The 26620-nt window shown below is 48.9% G+C and overlaps 9 protein-coding genes across 9 annotated transcripts; 6 read left to right on the plus strand and 3 right to left on the minus strand.

Moving 5' to 3' along the window:
- Nucleotides 1-552: 552 nt before the first annotated feature.
- On the minus strand, nucleotides 553-5365 carry BDV37DRAFT_273018 (uncharacterized protein; the record flags this gene model as incomplete). Its single annotated transcript, XM_032084988.1, has 5 exons — nucleotides 553-594; nucleotides 649-2890; nucleotides 2954-3483; nucleotides 3905-5035; nucleotides 5099-5365. The coding sequence occupies 5 exons, from the start codon at nucleotides 5363-5365 to the stop codon at nucleotides 553-555; spliced, it is 4212 nt and encodes a 1403-aa protein (XP_031939566.1).
- Nucleotides 5366-5970: 605 nt separating this feature from the next.
- On the minus strand, nucleotides 5971-7492 carry BDV37DRAFT_295520 (uncharacterized protein; the record flags this gene model as incomplete). Its single annotated transcript, XM_032089912.1, has 2 exons — nucleotides 6872-7492; nucleotides 5971-6812 (listed from the first exon to the last, which is right to left on the minus strand). Exons 1-2 carry the CDS (start codon nucleotides 6921-6923, stop codon nucleotides 5971-5973), a joined length of 894 nt encoding a protein of 297 aa, XP_031939567.1. The 5' UTR covers nucleotides 6924-7492.
- BDV37DRAFT_284898 (uncharacterized protein) lies at nucleotides 7290-8861 on the plus strand (the record flags this gene model as incomplete). The annotated part of the gene is made up of 3 exons (XM_032087601.1): nucleotides 7290-7640; nucleotides 7700-7936; nucleotides 7983-8861. The coding sequence occupies 3 exons, from the start codon at nucleotides 7290-7292 to the stop codon at nucleotides 8859-8861; spliced, it is 1467 nt and encodes a 488-aa protein (XP_031939568.1).
- A 363-nt stretch (nucleotides 8862-9224) lies between these two features.
- BDV37DRAFT_162563 (uncharacterized protein) lies at nucleotides 9225-11103 on the plus strand. Its single transcript, XM_032079187.1, has 3 exons — nucleotides 9225-9762; nucleotides 9813-10046; nucleotides 10103-11103. The coding sequence occupies exons 1-3, from the start codon at nucleotides 9587-9589 to the stop codon at nucleotides 11094-11096; spliced, it is 1404 nt and encodes a 467-aa protein (XP_031939569.1). The 5' UTR covers nucleotides 9225-9586; the 3' UTR covers nucleotides 11097-11103.
- Nucleotides 11104-11395: 292 nt separating this feature from the next.
- BDV37DRAFT_284900 (class I adenylate-forming enzyme family protein) lies at nucleotides 11396-13285 on the plus strand (the record flags this gene model as incomplete). The annotated part of the gene is made up of 5 exons (XM_032087602.1): nucleotides 11396-11699; nucleotides 11754-12496; nucleotides 12547-12641; nucleotides 12687-12808; nucleotides 12861-13285. 5 exons carry the CDS (start codon nucleotides 11396-11398, stop codon nucleotides 13283-13285), a joined length of 1689 nt encoding a protein of 562 aa, XP_031939570.1.
- Nucleotides 13286-13942: 657 nt separating this feature from the next.
- BDV37DRAFT_295524 (DUF3632 domain-containing protein) lies at nucleotides 13943-14990 on the plus strand (the record flags this gene model as incomplete). Its single annotated transcript, XM_032089913.1, has 1 exon — nucleotides 13943-14990. Exon 1 carries the CDS (start codon nucleotides 14085-14087, stop codon nucleotides 14988-14990), a length of 906 nt encoding a protein of 301 aa, XP_031939571.1. The 5' UTR covers nucleotides 13943-14084.
- Nucleotides 14991-15386: 396 nt separating this feature from the next.
- Nucleotides 15387-17017, minus strand: BDV37DRAFT_284902 (uncharacterized protein; the record flags this gene model as incomplete). The annotated part of the gene is made up of 4 exons (XM_032087603.1): nucleotides 15387-15688; nucleotides 15749-15953; nucleotides 16016-16713; nucleotides 16786-17017. 4 exons carry the CDS (start codon nucleotides 17015-17017, stop codon nucleotides 15387-15389), a joined length of 1437 nt encoding a protein of 478 aa, XP_031939572.1.
- Nucleotides 17018-20944: 3927 nt separating this feature from the next.
- BDV37DRAFT_273024 (transmembrane amino acid transporter protein-domain-containing protein) lies at nucleotides 20945-24346 on the plus strand (the record flags this gene model as incomplete). The annotated part of the gene is made up of 7 exons (XM_032084989.1): nucleotides 20945-20996; nucleotides 21067-21314; nucleotides 21415-22070; nucleotides 22724-22806; nucleotides 22870-23224; nucleotides 23275-23503; nucleotides 23561-24346. 7 exons carry the CDS (start codon nucleotides 20945-20947, stop codon nucleotides 24344-24346), a joined length of 2409 nt encoding a protein of 802 aa, XP_031939573.1.
- Nucleotides 24347-24977: 631 nt separating this feature from the next.
- Nucleotides 24978-26511, plus strand: BDV37DRAFT_252855 (Bax inhibitor-1 family protein). The gene is made up of 3 exons (XM_032082485.1): nucleotides 24978-25267; nucleotides 25346-25416; nucleotides 25495-26511. The coding sequence occupies exons 1-3, from the start codon at nucleotides 25118-25120 to the stop codon at nucleotides 26087-26089; spliced, it is 816 nt and encodes a 271-aa protein (XP_031939574.1). The 5' UTR covers nucleotides 24978-25117; the 3' UTR covers nucleotides 26090-26511.
- Nucleotides 26512-26620: the final 109 nt, after the last annotated feature.

A 26620-nucleotide genomic window follows, 5' to 3' on the forward strand; every position in this document is an offset into this window, starting at 1 on the left:
TTCCGATCGGATTGGGATTCTGTAGGATTAAGCGTGGATTTGGCTTTGTCGAGTGTGTATTTGATAGGGCTTTTCTCGTCAGCTGAGGGTGAAGTCAAGAAAAATAATATCTGTCAGGTAGGATGGCCCATGCGCAGCAAACAGAACTGTTCATGGCGAGAAATCTTAAGTCTCGGCCTAGAATCCCCAAACTGCACCATCGAGCGCCTTCTGGACTTTCCGCCCTGGCTGACAACTCGTGTTCGTATTTTTCAGCCGTCGGATGTGTTCTTAAGAGTTGTCGATTTTATTAGAGCCAAACCTGTCCAATCCTATAGAGGCCCATAGGCTCTGAAATAATATTACCTTGGTCAAGGGGAAATGCTTTGAACCCTTCTCTAATCTAATTACTACTCCCTGCAGGGTCTATATCCCGGAGAATGGACTTAGTATGGAGATGCACCATGGGTTTCTTTAACGCCTGTCGTAGTTTACAACTGGATTGGTAGCTATGTCATTATTGATATATTTATGTTCTAGTTCATCTTTCGTCTTCTATGTTCCCACAGGCGACTATGTTGTCTTCCAAACCTGGTTGACCTGTTTTTTCCGGACCTATGATAAAACATTAGCGATCAAACAATGCTACAAAGGGCTAAGGAAACATACCATCGGAGAAAGAATGATCACTCCAATTGTCAGTGCAACAATGGTCATAAGCAACTGCAACTTCGAGAATCCCTTGCCCAGAATGTCAAATGCCTGGCTGGGTGTCGCTCGGGTGCCAAAGATATCGCCACCAAAGCCGAAAATCAAACTAGTACTCTCAAGAAGTGTTGGCGCTGAGAGAACCTTATTGATGCCAGCCACATCGCGTTCGTGAGAGAGGTACCATTTACCGTCGAACTCGAGGAAGGGGTTGTACTTGAATAGGCCTTCTTCGGCCTCCGTAGCGGTCGGGTCGCGGCCGACGGGCCGGCGGGCATCCAGTACGGGGCGAGGAATGCCAACCAGGGAATTTGTCGAGGGAAGTGTGCAAAGGAGTTGGCGGGTAGTGATACCTTGACGGGTTTGCGTAACAGCCATGTGGGAAATTGGTTCGGGGATGATGAAGGACTGGGACACTACATGTGGAAGGGGCAGTGCGTCAAGGCTAGAGTAGTTGGATGCAGCATCCAGTGGCCCACGGTCATTAGGTATCGAAGACTCATACAGCTCGGAAATCACCAATTGGTAGCCCTTGGCATCCGATGGGTGGACGACATCACCCCAGAAAGAATATGCGAACCAGTTCTCGGACATGGCTGAGGCAATTGGCTGGGTGGTGTCAACGCCACTTTGGGTGCTTGCATGGAGAACCTTGCCAGAGATAGCATCCAGCAGGTAGAAAGTAGCGGATTTATCGCCCACGGCGGTGACAAGAACCAAGTTAGGGTTCAGATACTTGTACAGAACCGATCGATCGCCCAGAACCTTGCCAATCGATGCGACAGGATCATGAGCTGGTCGGGAGGTGGCATGGATGACTCTCTCGCCTTGTGGGGGTAGGAACTCCCAGACGGGGAACTTGTTATTGTTGGCGCTCCAGCCTAGCACGCGACCATTGCCAAGTGTGACAAAAAATCCAGGACGATCTACAGACTCCACGGGAGTACCGTTCTCACTAATCCCAACGACGAGGGGCGCGGGGGAGTCGTTGAGGACGGCGACAGAACGGAGCTTGGTAGTGGCCGGAGTGCGCTTGATGATTTCTCCAGAGGCGACGTTCAATGTAACCGAGCTGCCATCATCTGTGTAGACAGTGGCAAGGCCTGGTTGGGTGACCACTGCGACAGGAGCCCAAGTTTCTGCTTCCGCAGCCTTCACGCTCCAGGAAACAGCGCCGTGGTTTCCGCCATCGAGCGCATAGACACGTCCATTTTCAGTAGCAACGATAACATGTCTCGAGATGCCAAAGCTATCAAGGTTTGAAACTTCGTCGGTCAAGAAACTGGTAAGGATGCGCTTGGGCAGGTCTTGTAGCCACTCAGGAAGATGTTCGAGGTCTTTGATGTGGCGCCTGACACGATGCGCGTACGCCGCAAAAAGGCTCTCATGACCTTCAACCTCAAGCTGGTGAGCCAGCTCCTCCTGGTATTCCTCCTCAGCCCAATTGGCAGCCAAAGCGCCAGCCAAAGCTTCGTATCTAGTCCATTCAGGTTGGCCATTTCGGAGTAACTGCCAGTCACCTGACTCCAAAACAGCAGCCGATCGTACCGCGACGCTATCGCCTTTCGGGACAACTTCTGACACTGCATGTAGCGCGCGCTCCATCGGAGGCGACTGAAGAGGCCACCTCCCCAAGATGGCATGAGAGGCAGAAGATACAACAGTCATTTCCGACTGCGTGATCCGGGTAAAGTAAACATTTGCATCCTTGGTACTTGTAGAAAAGGCAGACCATCCTTCCAAGCGAGGCAGATCGTAGGCCTTGGATACAACTGCGGATTGCAAGTTGACGTGGTAAACCTCAGCCCAGGATGTAGATTGCGTTTGGTAATGAACCAGAAAATGGGGCAGCGAGTTGAGTTTCTTCGGAGCGTGAACGGTGATTGAACGAATCTCCTCGCCACTGGTGTTGTCGACATTGATGGCGCTAACTTGCTTCGTACCAATAACGTTGACTTTGAGTACTTTCTGAGCTTTATCTGCCCAGACAATCAGAGGCGAGGCGGTGTTTGCGCCCACGAAAAGTACAGACTCGGGCCCGGAAATGTCACCTTCCGAGTTCAAGGTCAATTGCTGGTTCTGACGACCGGTCAATAGGTCCATAGATGTAACCTTGATCTTATAGCCCTTCAGAAGAGCAGATTGCAGAGAAATATAGAAAACGTTGGTGGAGGAGGACGAGACTTGGAAAGGGAGATCGCCACTAGATGAGTGCCCACCAAACGTCAGCACTGGAGATGACAAACCAGACTATCTGGGGTCGAACCTTTCGTCTTTATATTCCCATTTGACCTTGCCCGAATCTCCATCCAGTCTTCTAACAACCCCCGCCTTACCTCCGAAAAGCGCAATCGTGTCTTTAACGGCAGAAGGCGAGGCGGCATCCTCTAGCTCCAGCAGCTCCAGATCTGCCACATGGTCGTCGGAAAACCAGCTCTCCCAGATCAATTTACCATCCAGGGCGCTCCACGATGACAGATAGTCGCCCACTGCGCTAACAATGGCATTGGTCCCGTCGGAAGCACGTAAGAGGCCGCTGTCAGCGGCTGCAGCGGATCGGGAGACATTTTGCCTCCACACCACCGACCCATCCCTAGGATTTACGGCACCAAGGAGCAATTTCTCGGACAAAGTGTAGAGCAGGGATGCATCAGATGAGGACGAAGGCTTGAGGAAGAAGGTCGAATGGGACGAAGCAGGACCGAGTAGAGCATGATGGAAATCGATATGGTCGACCTCGTCGCGATAGATAGCCAGCGCCGAGGGAACGCACGAGGCGAGCAGAAGGAGCGTCGCCTGTAGCCGCATGGTTATTACCTCAACAGAAAACTGGTCATGGGGGTCGCGAAGGATAAGTTAGAAATGACAGTATGACCTGCTGTAGTGTTGTTCGGGATTCCTGTTGGTCAAGGCTGCGGGCGGTGATCTCAACTGGCGCTAGTGGAGCTATGAACTGATGGAAGCAAACATATCAAACTGAACACTGGACTGGCTGAGCTTTACTATTCCATTCCAACTACTACCTATACTACTACGTACTTTCGCTGTCTAGATAATGCAATTCTTTCGATTTATATAATTCAACCGCTATGGTAACTGATACGGCCACCTATACGCCTAAATGACACCAACAAATTCACTATACAAAATTGGAGAAAAAACAAGAAAACAATATAACACCTCATCGACCAAAGCATGCCTTGTTAGCAGCTTCCACAACCTGTTTTTCGCCCTCACTCATGTCAGAGGTAACCTCCCATGGCTGATTGCCTAGGCCCATAGCACGCAAGCCCTCAGGGTTGAGCGAGTTCCAGTCAAGTGCGCCCTTGAAGCCGCTCTCGCCGGGTCCACCAGCGCCTGGAAAGTCCCAAGGCGGGGAGTAAGCTTGAGCTGCCTGGCGTTGCTTGAGCAGATAATCGACGTTCATGTCGCACATAGGAGTGGCAGGGATATAGAGTACACTCGAGTCACCTTTGCCCTGATGCTTCTTATCAACTGAGTGCAGAGAGTCACAGTGCCAAGCGACATAGTCACCAGGTCCCACCTCAGGTACCGACACCATAGTGCTTTCAAGCTCCAGGTGTGGGTGGGTGACGGGGTTGTATTCCTGGCAGGCACCGGGAACAGACCCAGGGAAGGTGGCATCCAATGCCGGCTGCAGTGTTTGCGTATCAAAGAATGGCCTGAGAATAGTATAGGCGGTGCTGTGAACAATCATAGGACACACATGCAGCGAGCCCTCACCTGGGGCTGTTTGGGACATGGAAAGCCACCCTTGGAAGAACCTCAGCATGGAGCAGGCGCCGGCGCCGTTGTACAAGTCCATCTTGGCCGAGACGCGATGCTTTGCGTCCCACGGGTCGTATTCTTCCCATTTACCCTCGAGGATCTTGGTATAAACGCGGGAATACTCAGGGTCTTCCCACCGTTCGAGCGAGCCACCATCGATATGGGGGCCAAGGGTGAACTTGGAATCACCAGGCATGCGGATCCGGAGTCGATCGGCGTATGTGAGGGGGTTTCGAGTGGAAATTTTGGTTTTGGGGTCAGATGAATGCCACAAACGCTGCAAGAAGCGCTGCGTATCGAGCATGTTAGGGTGCGCCCGGGCTTCCGCCTGGGCTTGGGTCCAATACAACTCGTATACTGCAGGCGAGTCTGGTGGGAAAGCCTTCACACGCTCTTTGTTGGCAGCAACATAGTCCTCAACGCGCTCTTTGTATTCTCTAGCCATTCCACGGGGTAGCACATTTCTGATTACTACTGTTCCACGGTGGCGGATTTCCGCCAGGACATTCTCCGGTACATTTCCAGAGACAACGTCCGCGTAATCCACAGAAGGAATAATCTGGCGTACAGTTAGCGACGCTGCCCGCAAAATCCATCACCACTTAGAACATAGAAAACATACATCGCTTCCTTTTGACTTGATCTTATCAACTTCCTCTTCTAAGCTAGGCAGGAGTCTCTTCCAGCTTTGCTTCAGCGCGGCTTCGTTTTTCTCGAAATATTGCAACTTTAAATCCCTGAAGCGCGATGGAAGAGGTTCTGGTTTGTAATCTGGTCTCAAACTGGGGAAAACGCTCGAGATATCTCCCGCCGCCTTGGTGGTTTGAGCGGAAGTCGAAGTGGACACAGCCCGAACCGCTGATCGGGAGAGAAGTCGTGACATTGCCATATTGTGTGGATCTGCTCAGAGTATAGAAATGCCTGACTTTCCTATCTTTTTACGATGGGGTCTTTGCGACTTTATATGGCTCGCAATTGCCCCAGGGCTCAAGTACAGATGTGGAGATATTGTCGGAAACACCTGAAACGGAAGTCGATCCGACTACCATGTTAGGAAGGCAACCGCTCGACTGGTGTCGCTCCCGGTTCGATCCCGGGCGCGACTGCTTTTTTTTTTTTTTTTTTTTTTTGCTGTTGCGTCGTCTATGGGCATGGGAGTTGTTACCGGAAGGCCGCCGAGCCGGAAGCCTCAGGCAACCAGGTGTGAATAACCTCATGTCGGGTATATCATAACACTCTCTGCTCATCCGTTTTCTTACACGCATACGCTTCTTGTGTGCACAACAGCTCTATACTACCAGCATGAAATTCAACACTATCACTAGCTCTTATCACTATCCCTTATTATCAGCACTATTACTATTTCTATAACCATTATCTAAATATAGTCAGATTTTCCTAACTCGCGATCATGTCCAAGACACCGCAAAACACATCGTAAATGCGATAAATTACTACTTCATGTTTCAAAAACCATATAGGAAAAAGAAATAATCACACCTGCGGCTGAGTACAAAATTTTTGTGCATCCCAGCGTACCCGTCGCAAATGTCGATTGGGATCCTTAACCTCATTTCTCGCGTGCAACCACCGCCCATTGTCCATGAGGATAATCGATCCTCGCGGCAACATCTCTGGCGTGAGATTCAGAATCCGCTCTTTCGCCGCAGGTCCCAGCAGGACGCTCTTCAGCTCCGCCAACGCCTTGGCCGCCTCCTCACACAGCGGCGTGACAATATCCTCCCGAAACCGGAGTTGCGTCGCATTGCTGTTGGGGTTAATCGTGAGCAGATTGCCCACGATCTCCGTCTCACCTTGCGACTTGATAAATTCTGGTGGAACAGTGATGCGATAGTTCGGCGTAAACAGCCACTTCCTCGCAAACGGGGACAGCAGCGTCAACAGTTGATCAACATTCAGCACGGACAAAGTGCCTCCACCACACTGATCTGGTTGGAGAACCTGCAATGCGAAGAATCTTGGCGGCTCGGCTTCATAGCTGCAATCTGTATGCCAGGGAAACTCTTCCGTTGTCTCCGAGCGCGCTTGATGGTTATTACTCTGGAAGGAGTCCGCGGAGGGACGGATATCCCACATCCAGCCGCGGTTGGCGGAATGGGTGAGTGGGAGGCCGTGGGCGTGGCTATTGTGGAGATTTAAGAGGAGGTTTTGAATATATCTACTCTCGTCGTCGGGAAAGGCGAGTTGCATGTGCAGAATACCTTCATTTTGGAGGGTGCGGTTGACGGTGTCTAGGTGGGAGAATTCAGAGGCGAGGGTCGGGCCGGAGACGGGGATGTTGGGAATTGAGTGGATTGAAGAGGTGGATCGGGGGTCTGTCAGTTGGCAGTGAGTATAGTGCGTGTAAGTGAGTATGCGGGCAATTGAGACGAACTGTGTCTGAACAGTTTGGAGGCCGTATGAAGAGGGCGTGATAATCGCTGCATGATGGCTGGCTGCTGCTGACTTGGGGCAAAGAAAGAAAGTCTGGTTCAGCCAAAAGCCAACAGAGACTGGATCTCCATCATGAATGCCACAGAAATACCGGAGAAAAGCCAGCTTTACGGTGAGTATAGGATGGTATTTTCAAAATTTCAAAATACGGAAAGCACCACGATGATCATGGATCGATCCGTCAGGGACGAACTCCGTCCAAGCGTCCAATGAAAAGAAATAGCATCGCGTAAGGGCAATGATCCAGCTCGCCACTCTCCGATGGAGGATCCACTCCAGCTGAAAATATTTTGAGGACCTAACATCCCGCGTAGCAAGCCTCGGAAGACTTCTCCAACACACCTCATTGTCTATACACCATGAAGAAACCATCCTGTGCTCTGCACACCATCCTCCTCCCCTCCACATCTGGGGAGCAACATATCTTTCCGCAAGATAGTGACGCGGCGACTCGCCAGGCTCTCATCAACAAGCTCCGATGCAACATGCTCAAATGCAGTCCTCCAGAAACCTGGGGGGCTGGCGATATCTACGAAACCTGTTCTCCACATCCAGTCCTTGTAACCCCCACTCACAAAAAACAGCTGCAAAGCCTTAGCGAAGCTCTATCGACGGCGATTGTCGATGTCGTAAACCGATGGTGGAGTGATGCTGGGGCGAGATTTCCAGAGCGCATGCCAATTGAGCCTTTTGAGGAGGACTTACTGCGGGTATGTCTGTCTCTGGTTGGGAAAAAGGCTCTGCGATTTCTAATCATCTACTCGAGTAGTGGATGGACTCCCAACCAGACAGTGTTATTCGTCCCTTTGAAACCTGCACGGGGTCATGGCGACCGGATATGCTGCTCGAACCGGCAGTCGACGGGGGAATTGAGAACTATCGCATCTGCGAGATCAACGCTCGCTTCTGCATGAATGGGTTTCTGGTTACTGCGTATGGGCAGCAGGCACTGCTTGATATGGGCGTTGGGCGGAATGGACTCAAGGGTGTGACAGATCCAGAGACGGTAAGTCCCGATTATCTCCATGAAGAGTAAAAGCTGAACGGGCTAGGTGAAAAATGGACTGAATAGTCTCTACAATCCCAGCCTACCGCTGCACTTCTGTAAGGGCGAGGAACCTGGGTATGACATTCATCTCTACCGCCACTACGCAAAATCCCTCGGGATCCAGGTACGGCTCATCGATCCGGCTGATTTGCGTGTACTCGAGTCTCCTACGTCGCCTGGCGGGTATAAATTGTACTGCCTGGCGCAGGAGAATGTCGCTGGTACCGTCGCCAACGAAAATGATGAAATCCTCGAGGAAATTCACCAGATCGGATTGGAACTGCACCAGAGGGAGCTGGCGAGGATGACCCCCCAAATGCTTCAGCAACTCAGCCTGCGATGCTTCAACGACATGCGCACCATTCTTCTCGTCCACGACAAGCGATTACTCGGCATCGTCATCCAAGAACTCGACAATTTAGTCACGCGCAACGTCCTCACCCCCGAACAAGCCACCATCCTCCACCAAGGCATCGTTCCCACCATCATCCCCGGCTCGTCACAACTCTCCCACTTCATCGCAGAATGCCGTAAGTCCTCCCTCCAAGACGCCTATCTCCTCAAACCTGTCCGCAGCGGCAAAGGAGCCGGCATCCTCTTTGGCGACGAACTCGGCCGGGATGAATGGTTGTCAAAACTGAAGTCTATGCGTGACCCTTATCTACAGCGGGGGAAGACGACGTATGTGATACAGCGGCGCATCGAACACGGACTTTACGAGGTGCTCCTGCGCGAGAGCGACGGTGTGCAGCGCTACCCCCTGATCGGCACTTTTATGATGATGCATGGCAAACTCCTGGGCCTCGGGCTATGGAGAAGCGGCCCAGGGCGGATTTGCGCGCTGAGCTTGGGCGGCGGCTGGATCTGTTCCGTGGAAGAGTAAAGTGGGTCTACATGGACTTTGCGAGCTGAATGGAACCAAATGATGCGTTCTCAAATACCACGTTCACCTCCGTTGACCGGCATAGCGGGTCATGATCCTTCAAAACAATAGTCGGTCGCTAAGTGTGTTCAGTCTGCAGAAATAATATAGAGTTAAAGCAAAGAAACATATGGTGTAACTCGTTGCCAAACGCATGCATCAAATACTGCTTCGCCGAGGAAGGGATCCTGAAAGCCAACCCTGAAATGCAAAAGTCAAAAGAGAGAGAGAGAGAGGGACGGGAAACCCATTAGCCGACAAAATTCCGGATTTTTCAGCCTTCACCGCCCTTTCCTGCTCGGGGAAGACTACAACGAGTTAACTTCGATCGCCTGGAAGTAGCTTGATGAGGCATCTCGGATCTGGGTGGATCTCCATCACTTCGGCATTGTCCATGTGGGTCGCATCAGCTAGCGCGAACTAGTATGGCATCTGCTGTATGAGGATCTTCAGACGCAGACCACGAGGGACCCACAATCTTGCGATGATCTTGTAGAACATTACCCGATCGGGAGTCGTGAAGGGCGTGGCAGATTCCCTCCTACTTGGGTCAGATCGGTGAAGCTGATCTCGATATGCAAATTACTAGCGTATTACCGCCGATGGGTTGAAATCCCCAAGGTCTAAAACCCGAGTGTACGTGGCCATGACCATGATTTTCCATCTTCGATGTTTGAAAGTTCACAATGGATGCCGAATGTTATTCTCTCTCCGATGTCCTGGCCATTGCCAGTGTTCATCCCTTCTACTCTGACGTTGTCTATCCTCCTACTCGTGAGGAGTTGCCCTCTGTTCTCACCAAGGCAAGGGAATCGGGCAATGGCGAATTGTTATCATTTCCTCTAACCCACAAAGAGCAACTGTACTGCAATCTCATCAATTCCCCTCCAATGTTCTCTACTGACTGTCCAGATATTCACAAATCGCACGCCTCACCCTCGATAAAGACCCGCGCAATGGCTACCGACTTGGCACATACATCAGCACAACGGGTGGAGGTTCAGGAGGACCGCCGATGGTCTTTGCGACTGATTCAATTGAAACTCGTAGGCAGCGCACTGCATTTGGTTCATTAATGCGAACCAGCGGGGTTCTTAGTCCTGGAGACTGGATATGCACAATGCACACAGCAGGGCATCTCTACCGGTGGGTTTTCCAACTGATTTGGGGTGGTTCATCCTTCATGGGCTAATATCAGCCAGAGCCCTTGACCTCATGACAGAGGTGTTTGAAGCCTCCGGCGCCACAGTGCTCTGCGCAGGAAACGAAATGCCTCTCGACAAGGTTGTTCTGACGATTACCGAATTCGGCGTCAACGCCGTCGCCGGCGATGCTGGGCAGTTGGTCCAGCTGGCGCAATACGTTGCCGGACTGCCCCACGCGCAAAAGCACACGCTGCAGACCCAGATCAATAAAGCGCTGTACACCTCGGAGCCCATGACACCCGCACAACGCAGCTTCCTGAAATCCGTCTTCTCCAATGTTGCCATCTCCTCCGTTATTGGCAGTGCAGAGGCCGGCCCGTGGGGTGTTTCAACAAGTGAGATGACCGAGAGCGTGTCGCAGCACAATTACGAAGACTTTTTATATGACGATCGTCTCATGCATCTGGAAATTCTGCCCTCCTCTATTCTGGACCCTGGCCGCACAGAGAAGACACCGACTGCTCCCGTTCCGGACGGTGAAAAGGGCCTCTTGGTCCAGACCTCCCTACAGCGTCTGCGTAACCCTCTTGTGCGCTACATTTGCGGCGACGTTGCCTCCTTTCACCCCCTCCCCGCATCCATCCAGTCCCAACTAACGCCCGAGGATGCATCGCACCTCCGTGTCGCGCGCGTCTACGGCCGTGACCGAAACATCAGTTTCGACTGGTATGGGGAATACTTTGAATTCCCAGTCGTGCAGCGCTTGTTCCAGACCGAGTCCTGGGGCATTCTGCAGTACCAGGTCATCCGGCGGTATCGCGAGCCGGACCCGCAGAAGATTAGCGTTGTACTTGAAATTCGTCTACTGCGAGACTCGGGCGCTGGCAAGATCAGTGATTTGGAGTTGACGCGGGAAATTAAGACCTTTTTCTACGTATTCGAGTGCAACGAGGAGCTGTTTGAGCTCAAGCTCTTGCCTGACTCTAGCGGGTTTATGCGCAGTACGACAGGTAGGAAGGTGATGAATTTTGTCGACTTGACTAGGACGTGAATAGAGAAACAGGCTAGTCCGTAGAGAATGGCAGAATAATATGTTCACAGTGAGCCAGCCAGTAGAATTAAGCCAAGAAGATTTTCTCTGGTATTTTAACAGTGTGTTTTTTGAAAGATGAACATGTACCAAACCCATTGGGCTGGACCCACCGTCAACAAGAGCTGCAAAGTATATTTTAATTCCCATACGCAACCACAGGACTACACGTGATCAATGAAGTGGTCTGCATTTTATAAGAGATTGCTATTGAGCTGTTGGAGTCTCCTCAAGTGCCCACTCTTGCTAGGACACTCAAAATGCAGACCCAGCGGGGCTTTCCAAATGACCCCATTTTCAACCAGCTTCGCAGGCTAGCCAAGCAGTCGCCGGGCGTGTTATTCCACGATGAATATGGTGTTGATGCAAGATATAGCGATTTGATCCGTGATGTGATCCACCTGCGGGAGATCTTACAAGGGCATCTCCCGAGTGCTTCCTTCGACGAGCAGGGTTGTCTGCGAGAGGATGCCAAATCGATTGCGTTTCTGGCCTATAGTGGATATAGCTTTATTATCAGCTTTTTTGCCATTGTGGCTTTGGGGGGGATATGTGTGCCTTTATGTAAGTCTTTTGTCTATCGTAACAGTCTGATAATATGGTACTAAACTATGATAGCAACGGGGCTGAATGCGGACGAGGCGCTCTACTTTCTGAAAAAGACCAAAGCAGCCTATATTTTGACCGAGAAGAGAACGCTCGAAATGGCCACGACTTTTACCGATCATGCCCGAAACGAGGGCCAAAGGGCGACTTTGATCGCAATCAGCAGAGCGGATCCCGCGACAGCGGCTATCTCCAGCTCGACGGAACTCGAGATCAACCAGGAGCTGACCTTTCCAGAAACAGCTGGCTGTCTGATTCTATTTACATCCGGCACAACCGGGCCCCCAAAGGGTGTTGTTCTCCCCCGGAAGATGTTCCACTACGAAGAAGATATAACACCCGCAACGCTCTATCTCGCATCCTGTCCCCCGCACTGGATAGGCGGAACAGGACTGATTGACAGTGTGCTTATCGGTGAAAATCTGCATATGCTAAAGAGTGAAGCCCCTCCTGCCCGGTTTTGGGAAGTGCTGAGGGAAGGAAGAGCCACAGAAATGGCCATATCCCCGACGATGCTGAGACGTTTGATGGAGTACTACCAGGAAAATGTCAGCCATCTTGCCGCTGAACAACGGAATGAATATATCAACGGGGCGAAGAAACTGGAACGAGTGATTGTGAGCGGCTCGATGCTGAGTCCGTTCACTTGGCGCTTCTTTACTGATTTGACCGGTATGCCCATTATCAACGGTTACGGGAGTACAGAGATGGGTGGGGGTGTCATTATCAACCCCCCTGGTGCGGCCTATAAGCAGGTGCGTACATGGTATCATTCCCATCTCTAATGCCCTGCTAACATAGCCAGGGCTATATTGGTAAAGTCATCCCGGGGAGAACAGTAAAGCTGTCCCACGGTGACCATGGGGAAGTCCTCGTCAAAAGCCCAATCAGATTCTCTCAGTAAGACTATCTTCCATCTTCCTAGTCATTTACTCACACAGACAGTTACATTGGCGATGAAGTAGCCACTCGTGCCGCCTTTGACGAGGAGGGATTCTACAAAACGGGCGATCAAGCCCACCGCGTCGGTGATGATTACTATTTCGACGGAAGGATTTCATCCGACTGTAAGCTCTTCCTCTATCCCTTATGTCCCCATCAGAGTAACCAACCAGACAGTTGTTCGCTTCCACGAATACACGATATCCATTCCCGAGCTAGAAAGCCAACTCCTGGGTCTCTCATATATCTCCGACGCGTATGTCCTTCCGGTCAAAGACCACGGAGCTGGCGGGTTAGTAGCCGCTCTTGTGCGCCTTCAAAAGCAAGAGGGTGAAAGCACTACCCTGAAGCAGATACGCGATGACCTCGCTGCGACGAATCTGCCTTCGTACAAGCTGCCTACCCTCTTGCGGGTTCTCCAGAACGAGGAACAAGTCCCGTTGACGTCGTCCGACAAGGTGTTGAAGAGGGAGTGCCTCCGGAAATTCTTCCACATCTCCGAGTACATACCGGATCCATATGCCGTGGAAGGTGTCGAGTACTGGGGGAATCAGCTTGATCTGACTACTTCGTCGCGCGTGTTTGACTGGGGAGGTTTATAAGCTGTCAGACTGGATAGTCACACACACAATAGAAGATAAACAATCAAGATCTACGAGTCAAAGGCGTTTGAACAATTTACTCACCCAGATGAAGAACCATAAAGTCCAGGTAGTTGGATATGTTGGGATGGTCAGTACTTAAGCAATGAGTTTCGTTCTCACAAGCCGTAGTCCCCTGGGGCTGTACCAGTGAAGGGAGCCTCGGCTTTGCACTTCTCCCTGCTTAATGTAACACAGCTAGATTTTGAATGTAAACAAAATTTATAATAGCCGGCAAAATACGAAGGGTCTATTACGATCTGAAGATGGGAGACAGAGGTCATGTGATAGAAGAAAGGGAAATTGTCATTAAATAGCTGACACCCATATGGTGCATCGGCTCTCTTTCTGTAACAGGCCCAAGGCCACATTGAGGCCCGGGCTCTGATAGTTTTATCCAAAACTCACGAGGTCGATTGAAGATCCACTTGGAAAGTGTAACTGGTACAGAGTGTGTGGGTGTGTGTGTGTGTGTGTGTGTGTGTTGAAATCATTTACCCTGACCCCTCACGAACGATATGCAGGAATTCCCACTAGGGAGGTAATAGATGGCACCGTGCATAAGCAAGCCCCTGCACCAGGTTCTAGTAGAAGTTGTCACTGTTGACCCCGCCTTAGGCCTACACTATCGTACGTTGCTCCCTGTACAGAAAGCCCTAAGACAACTTCCCTCCCTGCCCTATTGATTTTAAACAAGGACAAGTGAACCTATTATTCTGCTATCTCTATAGGTCCCACAACGCTTAAACCGTATCACACTATGTCCACCCTTGAAGACCAGATACGCAGTCGAGAACGATTCCGCCTCAATCATATAGGTGCTATTGATCTTGACCGGGAAACGTGTGGTCATGACAATGGCAACACCTTCTGGCGTCATTTCAGGCTATTTACGAAGAATATTGCTAGTCGTTACACTAGGTCCGGCCTTCCAATAGTCTTTTACGAATATGACATGCGTGAACTATGGTACATGATCATCCAAGGTGCCAAAATCACGGATGCCAACCACCCCGCCCAAGATCGCCTGGCAAGCCAAATCTTGCACGCTCGAGGGATGGGCGTGTTATCTCGCAAGAATAAAGCCTCAGGAGTCGAAGAGGAGGCATCGACTTCCGATGGAAAGATCTGGGTCGATCTACCCTTCCTTGCGCAGGAGTTCCAAGCAGCCTGGAAGACAGCCGATAAGCTACCAGCGAGACAGCGACATAACCTCAGCGCCTTTATAGCCCGCATCAGCGCTTGGGGCATCTGTGACCCAGAATTTTTCGTCTGTGCTCTTTCGATTTTCACGGATACGTTCGAGACGCGCAGGCCGTTGACTGCTGTCAACGACCAACAGGGCGGTGACTTGCTGCCCATCATTGACCTGCTGCCAGCAGCGGTAGCCTGGTTTGAGCTGTGTGCCTACAAAATCGAAAGCCTTTGTCTCTCGGCCCAGGGATTTGAGACTTCGACTATTGGTGATCTTGCTAGAGAAGCGCAAGTTTTTCCAGACACCGGTTTCAGCACTTCTAGGTGGCTCTTCTGGAGGCGACGTTTGGAGGAGATCAGCCATTGTGACCATGCTGAGACGGCGGCTTTGGCACAGCGGGGCTGGAAGGTTATGCAGTCTTGGGGTGAGAGAATTTTAGCCATTAATAGCAGTAATGACTTAGGCAGGTAGCATGCAGGATTCTGTTGACACTGTTATTCGTTTACCTTGTTTAATACATCTAAACTAGCTGTGGTTTACCGACTCTAAGGAAGGATTTACTAACTCTTCAGAAAACATGACTCCGGTTAAAAATAGGTCTAGAACAGTCATTACGAGTCTGACAGAGTATCTTCGGTTGGATATTCTAACTGCTGATATATTTATCTAAGCATTTATATATGAAGGCAAATACAGTGGTAATGGAGTATGCGATCTAGATGGAAGAAGATTATTGGGATGTTTTCTTGAACTAAGTGACCTGCTACACTGTATAACTTTGATGCAGTGGACTGTTTTATGTTCTATGTAAATTCATGAAACGTGAAATTTTCTCGTTGTATATAAGTACTTCCACAAGGCGAACCCTCAATCGCTAGCCTCCTGTACTGGTTCATAGTTATGACGGGGTCGAACAAACAAAAACAGTGGCAAGGATAGACCAGCTAGGGTGGAAGCCACTACAAAGGGAAGCCCAGTGTACTCAGTCCCGAACTTCAATCCCAAAGTAAAGGCACCTGAATATAATGGGCCTACTAAGGAAGAGCTCAAAACGTGGAGGATAGTGAAAATGGAGTAGACAACACTGATTTCATCCGGAGAAATGACCATAGTCACGAGAGACCGCAGTGCCGACTGAAGTCCTCCCCCTGTCGACATCAGAATGACTCCTAGAAGTGTACAGTTTAGTGATTTATAGTTCTGAGGCATGGATTAGATTGAAGGCATACCTATGATTGCAACGGGTATAGAAACGCCCAGTCCGAGTAACAAACTACCCAAACTAAGCATAGTTGTACTGGCAAGAGATATCGTAAAATCCGCTGCATATGCATTCATTCTAAAACGAGCTAAGAGCATCCTACTTATTTGCGGAAGAAGGATGATCAGGAACACAAACTGGACAGCCTCTCCGAGAGCCCATAAAATGTTGGCCTGCTCATGGTGTCAGCTTCTTGACTCTTATTCTCCCTGCGAGGTCGAATTCAAACACATACCTGAGCAAATTCCCAGTCATACCTTTTCGAAATGTACAGCAACAAGACCATAGCAAGCGAATCCTCACAGAGCTCGCCCAAGAACGACATCGATAATAATACGATGAGCGAAGAATTCCCGTAGACAACCCGTGCCCCTTCATGGAATTGCTTCGCCAACAAGAGGAGACGAGATCGAATACTAGCCTGTTTGCTGCTAAGGGATCCATCGGGACTCAATGTGCCCATACCACGCGCAATATGTTGCCCTGGGTTGAGCACGGCATTCTCATTCAGGGAACTCTCAGTGGAGAGGTTTGGTGCAAACGGGACGGCAAACACCGCGAGAAGAATGCAGAGTAATCCTAAAAGCCATGGCACCCACACATTACGAGTCATGAGGAACGAGCTCACGAGCTGGGCTAGGATGGCCGCTGCAATTGCCATGGCGCGAATAACAAAAAAGGTTGATGTCCGCGTTTCAGCCGTAGTCACGTCGGTGGCCATTAAATGTATAATAGTGATGATGATGGCAGGACCCCCACCAATGACTTCGAATAAGGGCGCAAGCAGGATGAGGCGGATCGGGGCCGAGTCTGAGAACCAGCAGATGAGACAGCTCCATGTCTCTTCGCACAGGACTCCAAGTAACGCCAATTTCAAGGAAAGGTAGCGGCCATATCTTTCGGCGAACATACTCCACGGAATCACGAGAATGGCTATCCAGCGTTACATTTGCATGGTCAGCATAGAAATGAGATATAGCACATTAAGGGTTATTCAAGATGTACTCGGTAATGCCCCAAATACTCTCTCTGCGCCCTTGAGGAAGGCCAATTCCTCTTGGACAGCCTTGCTTTTGCAACCTTCCCTTGCTGGTGTGTCCTCCGAGTTCCATGGCAGCATACGGTGGCAGATAATAGTCTCGTAAATTTGGGTTCGTGGGGCTTGTTGAATATTTTCTCCTAGGAAAAACAGAAAGGCCGTCAGATAGAGCAAAAGTAGCACACGCTTCGACCGCATATTGCCATTTTCATGGGACGTCCAATTGTGGTGACAATACTTGGTGGGAAAGTCAGAGAGATCAAATGTCCGGTTTGGGGCGGCAATGTGGGAATGTCTCGAGTACTGGATCCCATGCCCGGATCGTACTTTTGAACTGGTCCCCTAAACAGTTCCTTACAACACGCTAAACCTGACTCTTATCTTAGGTCCACTCATCTGAACTTGCCCATTGGTAGCACTCGGAAGGAACAACAAGGATTGTAGCCCGACCCATGTAACCGGACAGATAAGACGATGCGAGACTAAAGAGATATTGGGCCTTGTCGTATCTACTAGTACATAAGTGATTGCTTAGCCAGCAGGAAAGGCAACAACGACTATATATTCTCCATATAACTACTTATACCTAGGCTTACACATAATCATATTTGATCATAAATAAAAACGTATTCTAAAATTAGATCAAGCCATCAGATCAGACCTTACACATCGTTGCGAGTGTCTACTGTGTTAGAATTCGTGCTAAATTACTAGACAGAACGGAGTTCCACATCTCTAACAATAACTATCTGATACCCCTGTTGATGGCCAGAATGTCGATCACTATTTGGTCTAATTTACTTAAGTTAGTAATTAATAATGAAACAAGCTTTAAACACATTGCATCACCGGTCCGTGGATATACACACAACTGCATTCTAACATTCTATATGTTGCTGTATGAACGACATTTACGCTGTTCCTGGAGCCATTGCATGGATTCTGCCTCACCGGCGAGGCATCTGCATAACTAGACATCTGTCCAATAGTTAGGCTCTAACAGGGTAGTACATATGATCTGTAATCTGTGTATTACTCTTCTCGAGAGAGGCCTATGTTATAAGAACCAACCAAACTATGTATAGAATGTGACAAACGAAATGCTGGACAGCCCTAGAGGCTGCCATCCTTCCAGAGCTTATTGTGAGTTGGCGCAGAATGACTTCAAGAACCCACGATCACCGTCTCGTAGCTTTCCTGGCTCTTCCACCTCCACTAGTGGACCGCATTCGAAAACAGCAATACGGTCGTATTGAGTGATGGTGTCGAGTCGATGCGTCACCGTCAGCACAGTATGTTGGCCAAACTTTTTGTTCCAGGAATTTCAACGGTAAGGTCTCTGTTACTCGGTCTGTAGACTACTCGTACGCTTGTCAACTATCAAAATCCGTTTCTCAGCATTCATCAGGAAGCTGCGTCCGACGCAAAGTAGTTGCTTCTGACCATGGCTAAGAGGTGATGCATCCATATCGGAATCCAAGCCACCTCGTAACGACACTATTTGCCATAATACCAATGACTCCAAGACGGCCTGTAACTCTTGTCGGAGTGGACTAGCAAAGGATCGAGCTTTTGTCAAATACTTCCAGGGAAGATCACGGGGGTCTGAGGAATAGTGTTGCATAACTATGGATCGTACCGCGTCGCACAACAGGGTTGAGATATCGACACAGTCTATGACTATGGAGCCCTCACGAAATGGTAGCAGTGGAGTGAGAAGTGATAACTATCGCGAGGCGAAGGTAGAAACCCCAATATATAACTACTGTATATGGTTGTGCTGGCCACTCCCTACAGGCCTAGATACGGTTAGTACAGTTTGTAAATCACAAGCATGCCACAAAGTATTATGAGCTTTTCCAGCCAGCTAATCAGAATGAACGGAAACCGATCAATTCCTGTAGGTAGTAGGTACTATGTACCAACTTTCGAACATATGCTTTCAGGGGGCGGGTTGAAGTTCATTCTATGAGAGTAGATCAGGGAATATCCAGACTGGAGCAGTAATAATAGACCGCAGCAAAGAACTCATCCATAATAGATTATAAAAGGAAAATGTACGTGTGGTAATCTTGAAAGTTGAAATCACCAAATGAGGACTATGAAAATCTTAAAACAAACAGACAAACAAACAATGCAAACCTAGCTCTACCAAACTGCAAGAAGATTAGAAGAAAATGAAACAGAGCACAAGAGACGATAAAATGGTAAATTCATCCTCATAGCTCTCGTTGTATCAACTGACTAACTAACAAAACCCTTTAGTTACGACTAAACCCTGGTACCCTACCTATCGCCCTCTTCCTCACCACAGCCGCGATCGCATATACGCGCACAGGAACAATCCAACAATCTCTTGAATCCCTCCCTATAAACACATCTCTAGTTATCGCCCTCTTTTCATTTCTCGACGGGGCCCTAGAATCAATACGCACAAAATCCCCCGCCGCGTTCATATTGGGTCATGTATTCACCGCTGTCTATGTCGTGAGCTTTTCGCGTCTTCGCGCGGGCCACCCATCTGGTGCTGAGATTGGATTATTTGGGTCCTTTGCTTTGGCTGTGATTCCGCTAGCGGGCACAGGTTTGAATCTTGTGTCTAAGGAATTGGGGTACGTTGGAGGATATGGTGTTGCGGTTTTTGGGTATACTTATGGGGGTGTTGGATTGGCTATGACGTTGCTTTTTTCGCTGGTGTTGTTTGCACATAGGGATGAGATTAGACAGATACAGACTCGGGTCGATGAACGGATATAAGAAGGGAGTATATAGCGAATAATATGTAAAATATTGGATATGTTTGTAAATTATTCAGCGTGAAATTGTATACAAACAATATGCTTCTCTTCTTGGAGATATAGAGATAGACCTTGCGTGCTTGTCAGTAGCGCAAGTATTACTACGTTGCGGCCCTGAAATTCCCAGTCTACCTCAAGTACTAATTGGGCAAGGTGGATTTATTCATCCTCTGGATCCTCGTATATAAAACGAGCTGTTGAGAGCATGAACAGAAAAAAATGTCCAGTTGGGGAAGTTGGCATTATACCAGGATCTCACGGCACATCATGATGATAAGGGCTGTAATAACTATACAATATGTAGGTCTCTTATCAGACCCTGTTGATAAAAACTACAACATCAGAGAGAAGATGGAAAGAAATAGAAAGTTACAGACCACCAAACTACACAATTAAAAGATAAATACCCTCGCCCCAAGTAACGTTTATCTGTCAATATGGAAAGAAGTGCAAGCTGTTAGCGATCTGTTCCATCTCTATATTGCTGACTACTTGCCAATAATTCCAATCATTAGACATCTCACTTGGAGCTGTGTAGATTGTAACTACTGGTAGTTGGTGGCAAATTCCAGCAGTCACCGTCCATGATTATGATGCTACTGCTGCTGAAAAGTAATATCGCAATCGATGCGGCATACGGACTTCAGCAAATGGCCACCCTACATGGAAACCAAGATGTGCTACAGTGGCGTGCTCTCTTAATTGAGCATGAGTCAGGAACATTGGATTCTTCATAAGAAATCAGTCACTTTACATCTAATCAAATAGAAAAATATAGAGCCATTAAATAATTAGTCCGATACTATTTAGTTCTAGATAGTTAGCTAAACGACGGAGTAGTCTTCAACTCTTAGATTAGTACACGCTACACCCCACATAAAGAAGGTTTAAGAAAACTCCAGCGGGATTTATCCAAAACAGGAAAGCTACGATAGCCAGCTAGAAAATCAGGTATTTCTTGCTACATAAACTCGTATTTATACACATCAAGGATTGAAGCTATCTATCAAAGTCTGGCCATTGAGCTACATGCTACGTACAACTATATTACTAACTTAACTATAGCTGTTCATTCTATAGACGACCAGCATGCCGAACTTCGGTTTTCTTTCCGAGTCGGTTACGATCCTCGGGTCAATGCAGCCCCGCGGATTCACTCCACGTTTCCCAAGAGGGGAACTACAACCACCATCGACGTAGCAAGGGACCCCGAAGGTCCTGGTAATAATGCTTGCGGGCGGTATAAAATCCCCGTAGAATCCAACTTTAACTCCGTGGACAATTCACACTCCTCTCTGAAAGACGGTTCACTCTTATCTCCTTCAATATGTCATTCTCCGTCGAAGGAAGATCTGCTATCGTAACTGGGGCGGGCTCGGGTATGTGCAAGATATCTAGTGCTTCTTCTACATTCAGAGCCATAGGGAGTTGACTAAACCACGAGTGTAGGAATTAACTTTGCCTTCGCCAAACTACTACTGGAGCATGGATGTAATGTACTCATTGCCGATCTAGCGCTTCGTCCGGAGGCGCAGGAACTGGTGGATAAGTATTCCAAATCGTCCAGTATTCCCCGGGCCGTCTTTCAGAGGACCGACGTGACCGACTGGAAACAGCTTGAGCTGATGTTTGAGGTCGCTGAGAAGGAGTTTGGGGAAATCGATATAGTGTGTCCGGGAGCTGGGGTCTACGAACCGGTAGGTTTCTTTCATTCATTCGTCAATCAATCCGCAAGTTGCGGTAGCACACCGCCATTCAGTGCCTTAAGTCATTGTTCTCACGCAGTAGGTTGTGTAGCATTGGAGCAACTTTTGGCGCCCACCCGGTACTCCTGAAAGTCGGGACCCGCAACATGGCAATCGATACGCCCTGCTAGATATCAACTTGACACATCCGATTCGCACTACGCAACTTGCTCTGGCCCATTTCGTTCGCCGTCGGACGAGCGGACGTCCGAAACACATTGTTCATATCTCCAGCATTGCAGGTCAGAATCCAGCTTTGGCGGCTCCGATTTATGTCGCTACCAAACACGGTATCAACGGTCTTGTACGGTCGTTGGGCAAGCTTGACAGCAAATTTGGAATTCGCGTGACAGCCGTTGCCCCTGGCGTGATAAAGACCCCACTGTGGACCGACCATCCGGAGAAGCTAAAGATCGTTGATACTGCCAGTGATGAATGGGTGACCCCCGAGGAGGTAGCTCAAGTCATGCTAGCTCTCATTCAACAAGACCAGGTCAGTGAAATTATCGGTGATAGAACCGGTCAAGGACCACAGTTTCCGGTACGTGGGGGAACTGTGCTGGAAGTGTCCAAGACGGTGCGCTCTGTGAGTGCGATTAATGATCCAGGTCCTGGGACCAGAGCCGGTAATACAGTGTCGGACATGAGCGTATTAGAAGACGAAGTCTTTGGGTTATTATCGCAGAAAGGATGGGGAACTCCGAAATTGTGAGGATATGGCTTTTATTTAGTAATTAAGAACCTCTTTTCCCATGGCTCTCTCCCTTACGTAAATTGGTACGTAGATATTATTAGATCGAGAGCAGAGAACGTAATGGGTAAAAAGATCCCCTCCCCCGTGACTTGGATCAAACCAGGTCATCAAATGCGGAGAAAATCCGCCCTGCGGTCGGAAAGGGTCTAGTGCTTGTGGATTTATCGCCTTGACGCAACTCCGCCCGTGACTGGCAACATCCTCAAACCTGTCATCTTCCCTTATCTTCGGATATTACCCTTGCTCTTTTTTTTTTCCCTTTTACACCACTCGTTCACTTTCCTTCCCATTCTCTTTCCCTCATCCACCTTCGCCTGGTTGCGTCGCTGGTACGAGTGGCTATTATGTTGTTGGTCACACCCGTCGCAACTTGAGTTGGTTGATAACAGCTTTTTTTCCGACGTCGTGTGGCCACCTTCTTATCTATTCACTCCATCGCCTTACACATTCCCCACAACATGTTAGATGATGAGGCTACTGTCGGGGTTGGCCCCGCCGACGGACTTCGAAACGCATCGCGAAGGTATATTTTAATAATACCTTAACCATTGATATCGCTTTTGAATGGCCGCGTGTTGCTAACTAGGGGCAATTGCCCATTCTGTAGGCGTGGAATAAGAGGGAAACGGGACCCGGGGTTTCATGGTCAAGCCAGCTGGATCAGCTGTGTGATCAATCTGGTTAATACGAGTGAGTAGACAGACAAGCGGTCAATTCGAGAATCCATTCTCTAATGCCGGTGTGATATGTTAGTCATCGGCGCCGGTGTTCTTGCTATGCCTCTGGCTATATCTCATATGGGAATCGTTTTGGGTGTCATCGTGATATTATGGTCTGGAACGACAGCAGGGTTCGGTCTCTACCTCCAGTCCCGATGTGCGCAGTACCTAGACAGGGGAACGGCGTCATTCTTCGCCTTGTCCCAGCTGACCTACCCCAATGCCGCCGTGATCTTCGATGCCGCCATTGCGATCAAGTGTTTCGGAGTTGGAGTCAGTTACTTAATCATCATTGGAGACCTAATGCCGGGAGTTGTTCAGGGCTTCGTTGGTGGTACCCCAGACTATGACTTCTTGGTGGACCGGCATTTCTGGGTAACAGCTTTTATGTATGTTGTTTTGTACTGGAAACTCAACCCGTACTGACCCCGGATCCCAGGTTGGTTGTTATCCCGCTCTCTTATCTTCGCCGGTTAGATTCCCTCAAGTACACCAGCATTGCTGCTTTGGTTTCCATGGCCTATTTGGTGATTTTGGTTCTCTATCACTTCGTGATTGGTGACACAATGGCGGATCGAGGACCAGTTCGTGTGATTCACTGGGCCGGTCCCGTGCCGATGCTCAGCAGTCTGCCTGTGATTGTCTTCGCATTCACATGCCACCAGAATGTATAGTTTTGACCTCTTTTCGATTTGTTTGGGACCAACTTTCTAATTACCGGACAGATGTTTTCGATATTGAATGAGATCGCGAACAATAGCCACTTTAGAACGACTGGAGTTGTCTTCGCCAGTATTGGAAGTTCTGCTGCAACATATGTTCTTGTCGCCATTACTGGTTATCTGTCGTTTGGAGACAGTGTTGGAGGAAACATCGTGGGCATGTACCCCCCTGGGCTCTGGGCGACAATTGGACGCGCTGCCATCGTTATGCTGGTTATGTTCTCGTACCCCCTTCAATGCCACCCGTGCCGCGCCTCGGTTGATGCCGTTTTGAAGTGGAAACCGAAGGCTTCAAACAGCAACGATAACTCGCCTCACCGCCATCCTCTGCTAGGCCCACGAGGCAATCGAACACCCGAACCCATGAGTGATCTTCGCTTCTCAGTCATTACGACAACAATCTTAGTATTGAGTTACATTGTTGCTATGACCGTCTCTTCTCTCGAAGCAGTGCTTGCGTACGTTGGTAGCACAGGCAGTACCAGCATTAGTTTCATTCTTCCGGGGTTGTTCTATTATAAGATCTCCTCGCCCGACTCACCTGCTCACCAACGACTGATGAAAGAAGACGACGAAGCGGCTGAAGGCATATTTTCCGACGATGGTGATGACAACGATGATCTAGATAATCAGGCCCGCTCGCTTACTGAGAGTGGTATCCTTCGTCGTGGGACTCGCCATTGGCGAAAGGCTTTACTGCGGAAGCTGAGTCTGGCACTCGCCATATACGGAGTCATTGTCATGATTGTCTGTCTCATCACCAACTCGCTCTTCATCGCCTCACACTAGAAACGATTAGATTGATATATCACGCTATCAATGCCGCAAGGCATCTTTTTTCTGCTAGACAGGTAACTCTTCAGTTATGCTACTACCACTTCTTTACTCTCCTTCCCTTGAACTTACTCTCCTATTTTTCCTTTCTTTTTCTCTTTTTCTTCTCATTTGCGCCTCTGTTGGTTTAGAGGAACAGGTTTATTTTGGTCCACTCTTGAATCAATTACTACTATACCATTGATAGGCGTTGGGGATATGCGTTGGTTGGTCATGAGTATTTCGGATTCATTTAAGATTTGTTACGTTCTTTCACTACAAACTCATTTTCTTTCTCTTTTAGTCCTTTCTGTTCCCATGTCTATATTACCTATATAAGGATTTAGTATGATTTCTCAGTGTTACTAATTTGCCTGACCCTACACATGTGCATCGCTCGAGAGGAGTAGATTGGATTTTATAACACGACACAATATGATCTGCGACCGGGGATCTTTTCCTTTGTAGAGGGTGATTGTTGTAAATACATGTCAGAACGTGGGCCTGTCTCATATATCGGATTACATTTTATGGCAAATATTGGTGGAAGAAAGCTAACATATTCCCGCCTGAGGCAGTTGCGTCATGTGACTGTCTCCGACGTCACGTTCTAGAAGTTCCTGTAGGCCGCCATTGTCATCTCACATCCATCAATCTCATTGTAATACTACTTCTTCGCCATCGACGTGCATGCTGCACTTTTCTCTAGATTAATATCAGTCACTCGTCAACGCATCTGTTAGCACCATGGCTGCTAATACTAGATATGAGCCAGCTCCTCAGCGGGACTCGTTTGAGGAGCGCGCATACACTCAGCCCCCGCCATCTTATCAGGCAACGGCCGATTACTCCCAAGCGCCTCGCAGTGAGGACGACAATGTTCCCGATGACTTCAAGGTACGTATCCACTCGCTGCCGGATAATCGCCCGCATCCCTAAAAACAAAATGAACCAAAAGATGCTAACACAATCTAGTTCGGTGGAATGGTCGCAGAAGGAACGCTACCTATCCGGATGCAATTCGTCCGGAAGGTCTACGCCATCCTGTATGTCCCAGCCCTATCCCAATCATTCCTCATTCGATAAGCAACATCACAAGACTAACAGAAGCTTCAAACGCACAGAACTGCTCAGCTCCTTCTAACAACCATCATGAGCTCAATCTCCTTCTTCAGCGACAGCTACCGCCTTTGGATTCAGTCCAACTTCTGGCTGATGATCGTCTCAGTCTTCGGTGCCTTGGGCTTCATGCTCGTAACATACTGGAAGCGCAAGAGCTACCCGGCCAACCTTCTTTTCCTGACAGCCTTCACGGTTCTCGAGGCCTACTCCATCAGCGTCGTGACGTCCTTCTATGACGCGCGCATCGTAGTGCAAGCCCTTATCCTGACACTCGGCATGTTCGTCGCGCTCACGCTCTTCGCATGCCAGACGAAGTACGATTTCACCAACTGGATGCCGTACCTGTTCGGTGCGCTCTGGTTCTTGATCCTGTTCGGCTTCGTCGCTGCGTTCCTCCCTCATAGCTCTACTATTGAGCTCGTCTATAGCGGCCTGGCGGCGTTGATCTTCTCCGGTTATATCCTTGTTGACACGCAGTTGATCATGAGACACTACCATGTTGAGGAGGAGATTGCCGCAAGCATCTCGCTCTACTTGGATATTCTTAACCTGTTCCTGGCCATCCTCCGGATCCTAAACAACCAGCAGAACAACTAAACCTGTGTATCAAAGTTGGTTGCTTGAGACCGAAGCGCTGGGAAGACAGATTGTGTCGCAGTTCCAGACTGTCTGATAAGATGACTTAATTGTGGTCAGCTGCAAATTGGGCTTGTTTCTATATATCTATTAATCATGCTAGGTCTTTTTGCCCATGACTTGGCCCTGTTCCTGGCGTTCTAGCTCTTTCTGTCTCGGCCTCATATGTGATATACCGTATTTTAAGTTGTGCTTTGGAGCTTTGAATTATTGATAATTGAAGCTTGATATCCTGCAGGCATGAGTAGTGTAAGACTTGAGAATGACCTATGTAGAGAACACCAACATAAACTTAAACACATAAACACATAGACAAGAAAGGACGAAAGGCCAAGGAGATATTGTTTTCCCGCTTCTCCTTCTTGCACCATGCCCTTTGCAACTTCGTCTGCTCAACCTGGTTCCCATCCACTCAGGCTGTTAAATTCAATATTGTGAAGGGCCAAAGCAAGATTTTAATTCAAACTAATTAAACCACGAAATGTTACCAGC

Source organism: Aspergillus pseudonomiae, assembly GCF_009193645.1.
Source record: "Aspergillus pseudonomiae strain CBS 119388 unplaced genomic scaffold BDV37scaffold_53, whole genome shotgun sequence".
Classification (NCBI taxonomy): Eukaryota; Fungi; Ascomycota; class Eurotiomycetes; order Eurotiales; family Aspergillaceae; genus Aspergillus; species Aspergillus pseudonomiae.

Coding starts and splice junctions, on each gene's coding strand:
- BDV37DRAFT_162563 (XM_032079187.1), top strand. CDS start 9,587: ATGGATGCCGAATGTTATTCTCTCTCCGATGTCCTGGCCATTGCCAGT. Junction 9,763..9,812: donor CTAACCCACAAAGAGCAACT/GTACTGCAATCT, acceptor CTGACTGTCCAG/ATATTCACAAATCGCACGCC. Junction 10,047..10,102: donor ACAGCAGGGCATCTCTACCG/GTGGGTTTTCCA, acceptor AATATCAGCCAG/AGCCCTTGACCTCATGACAG.
- BDV37DRAFT_252855 (XM_032082485.1), top strand. CDS start 25,118: ATGGCTGCTAATACTAGATATGAGCCAGCTCCTCAGCGGGACTCGTTT. Junction 25,268..25,345: donor ATGTTCCCGATGACTTCAAG/GTACGTATCCAC, acceptor AACACAATCTAG/TTCGGTGGAATGGTCGCAGA. Junction 25,417..25,494: donor CGGAAGGTCTACGCCATCCT/GTATGTCCCAGC, acceptor TCAAACGCACAG/AACTGCTCAGCTCCTTCTAA.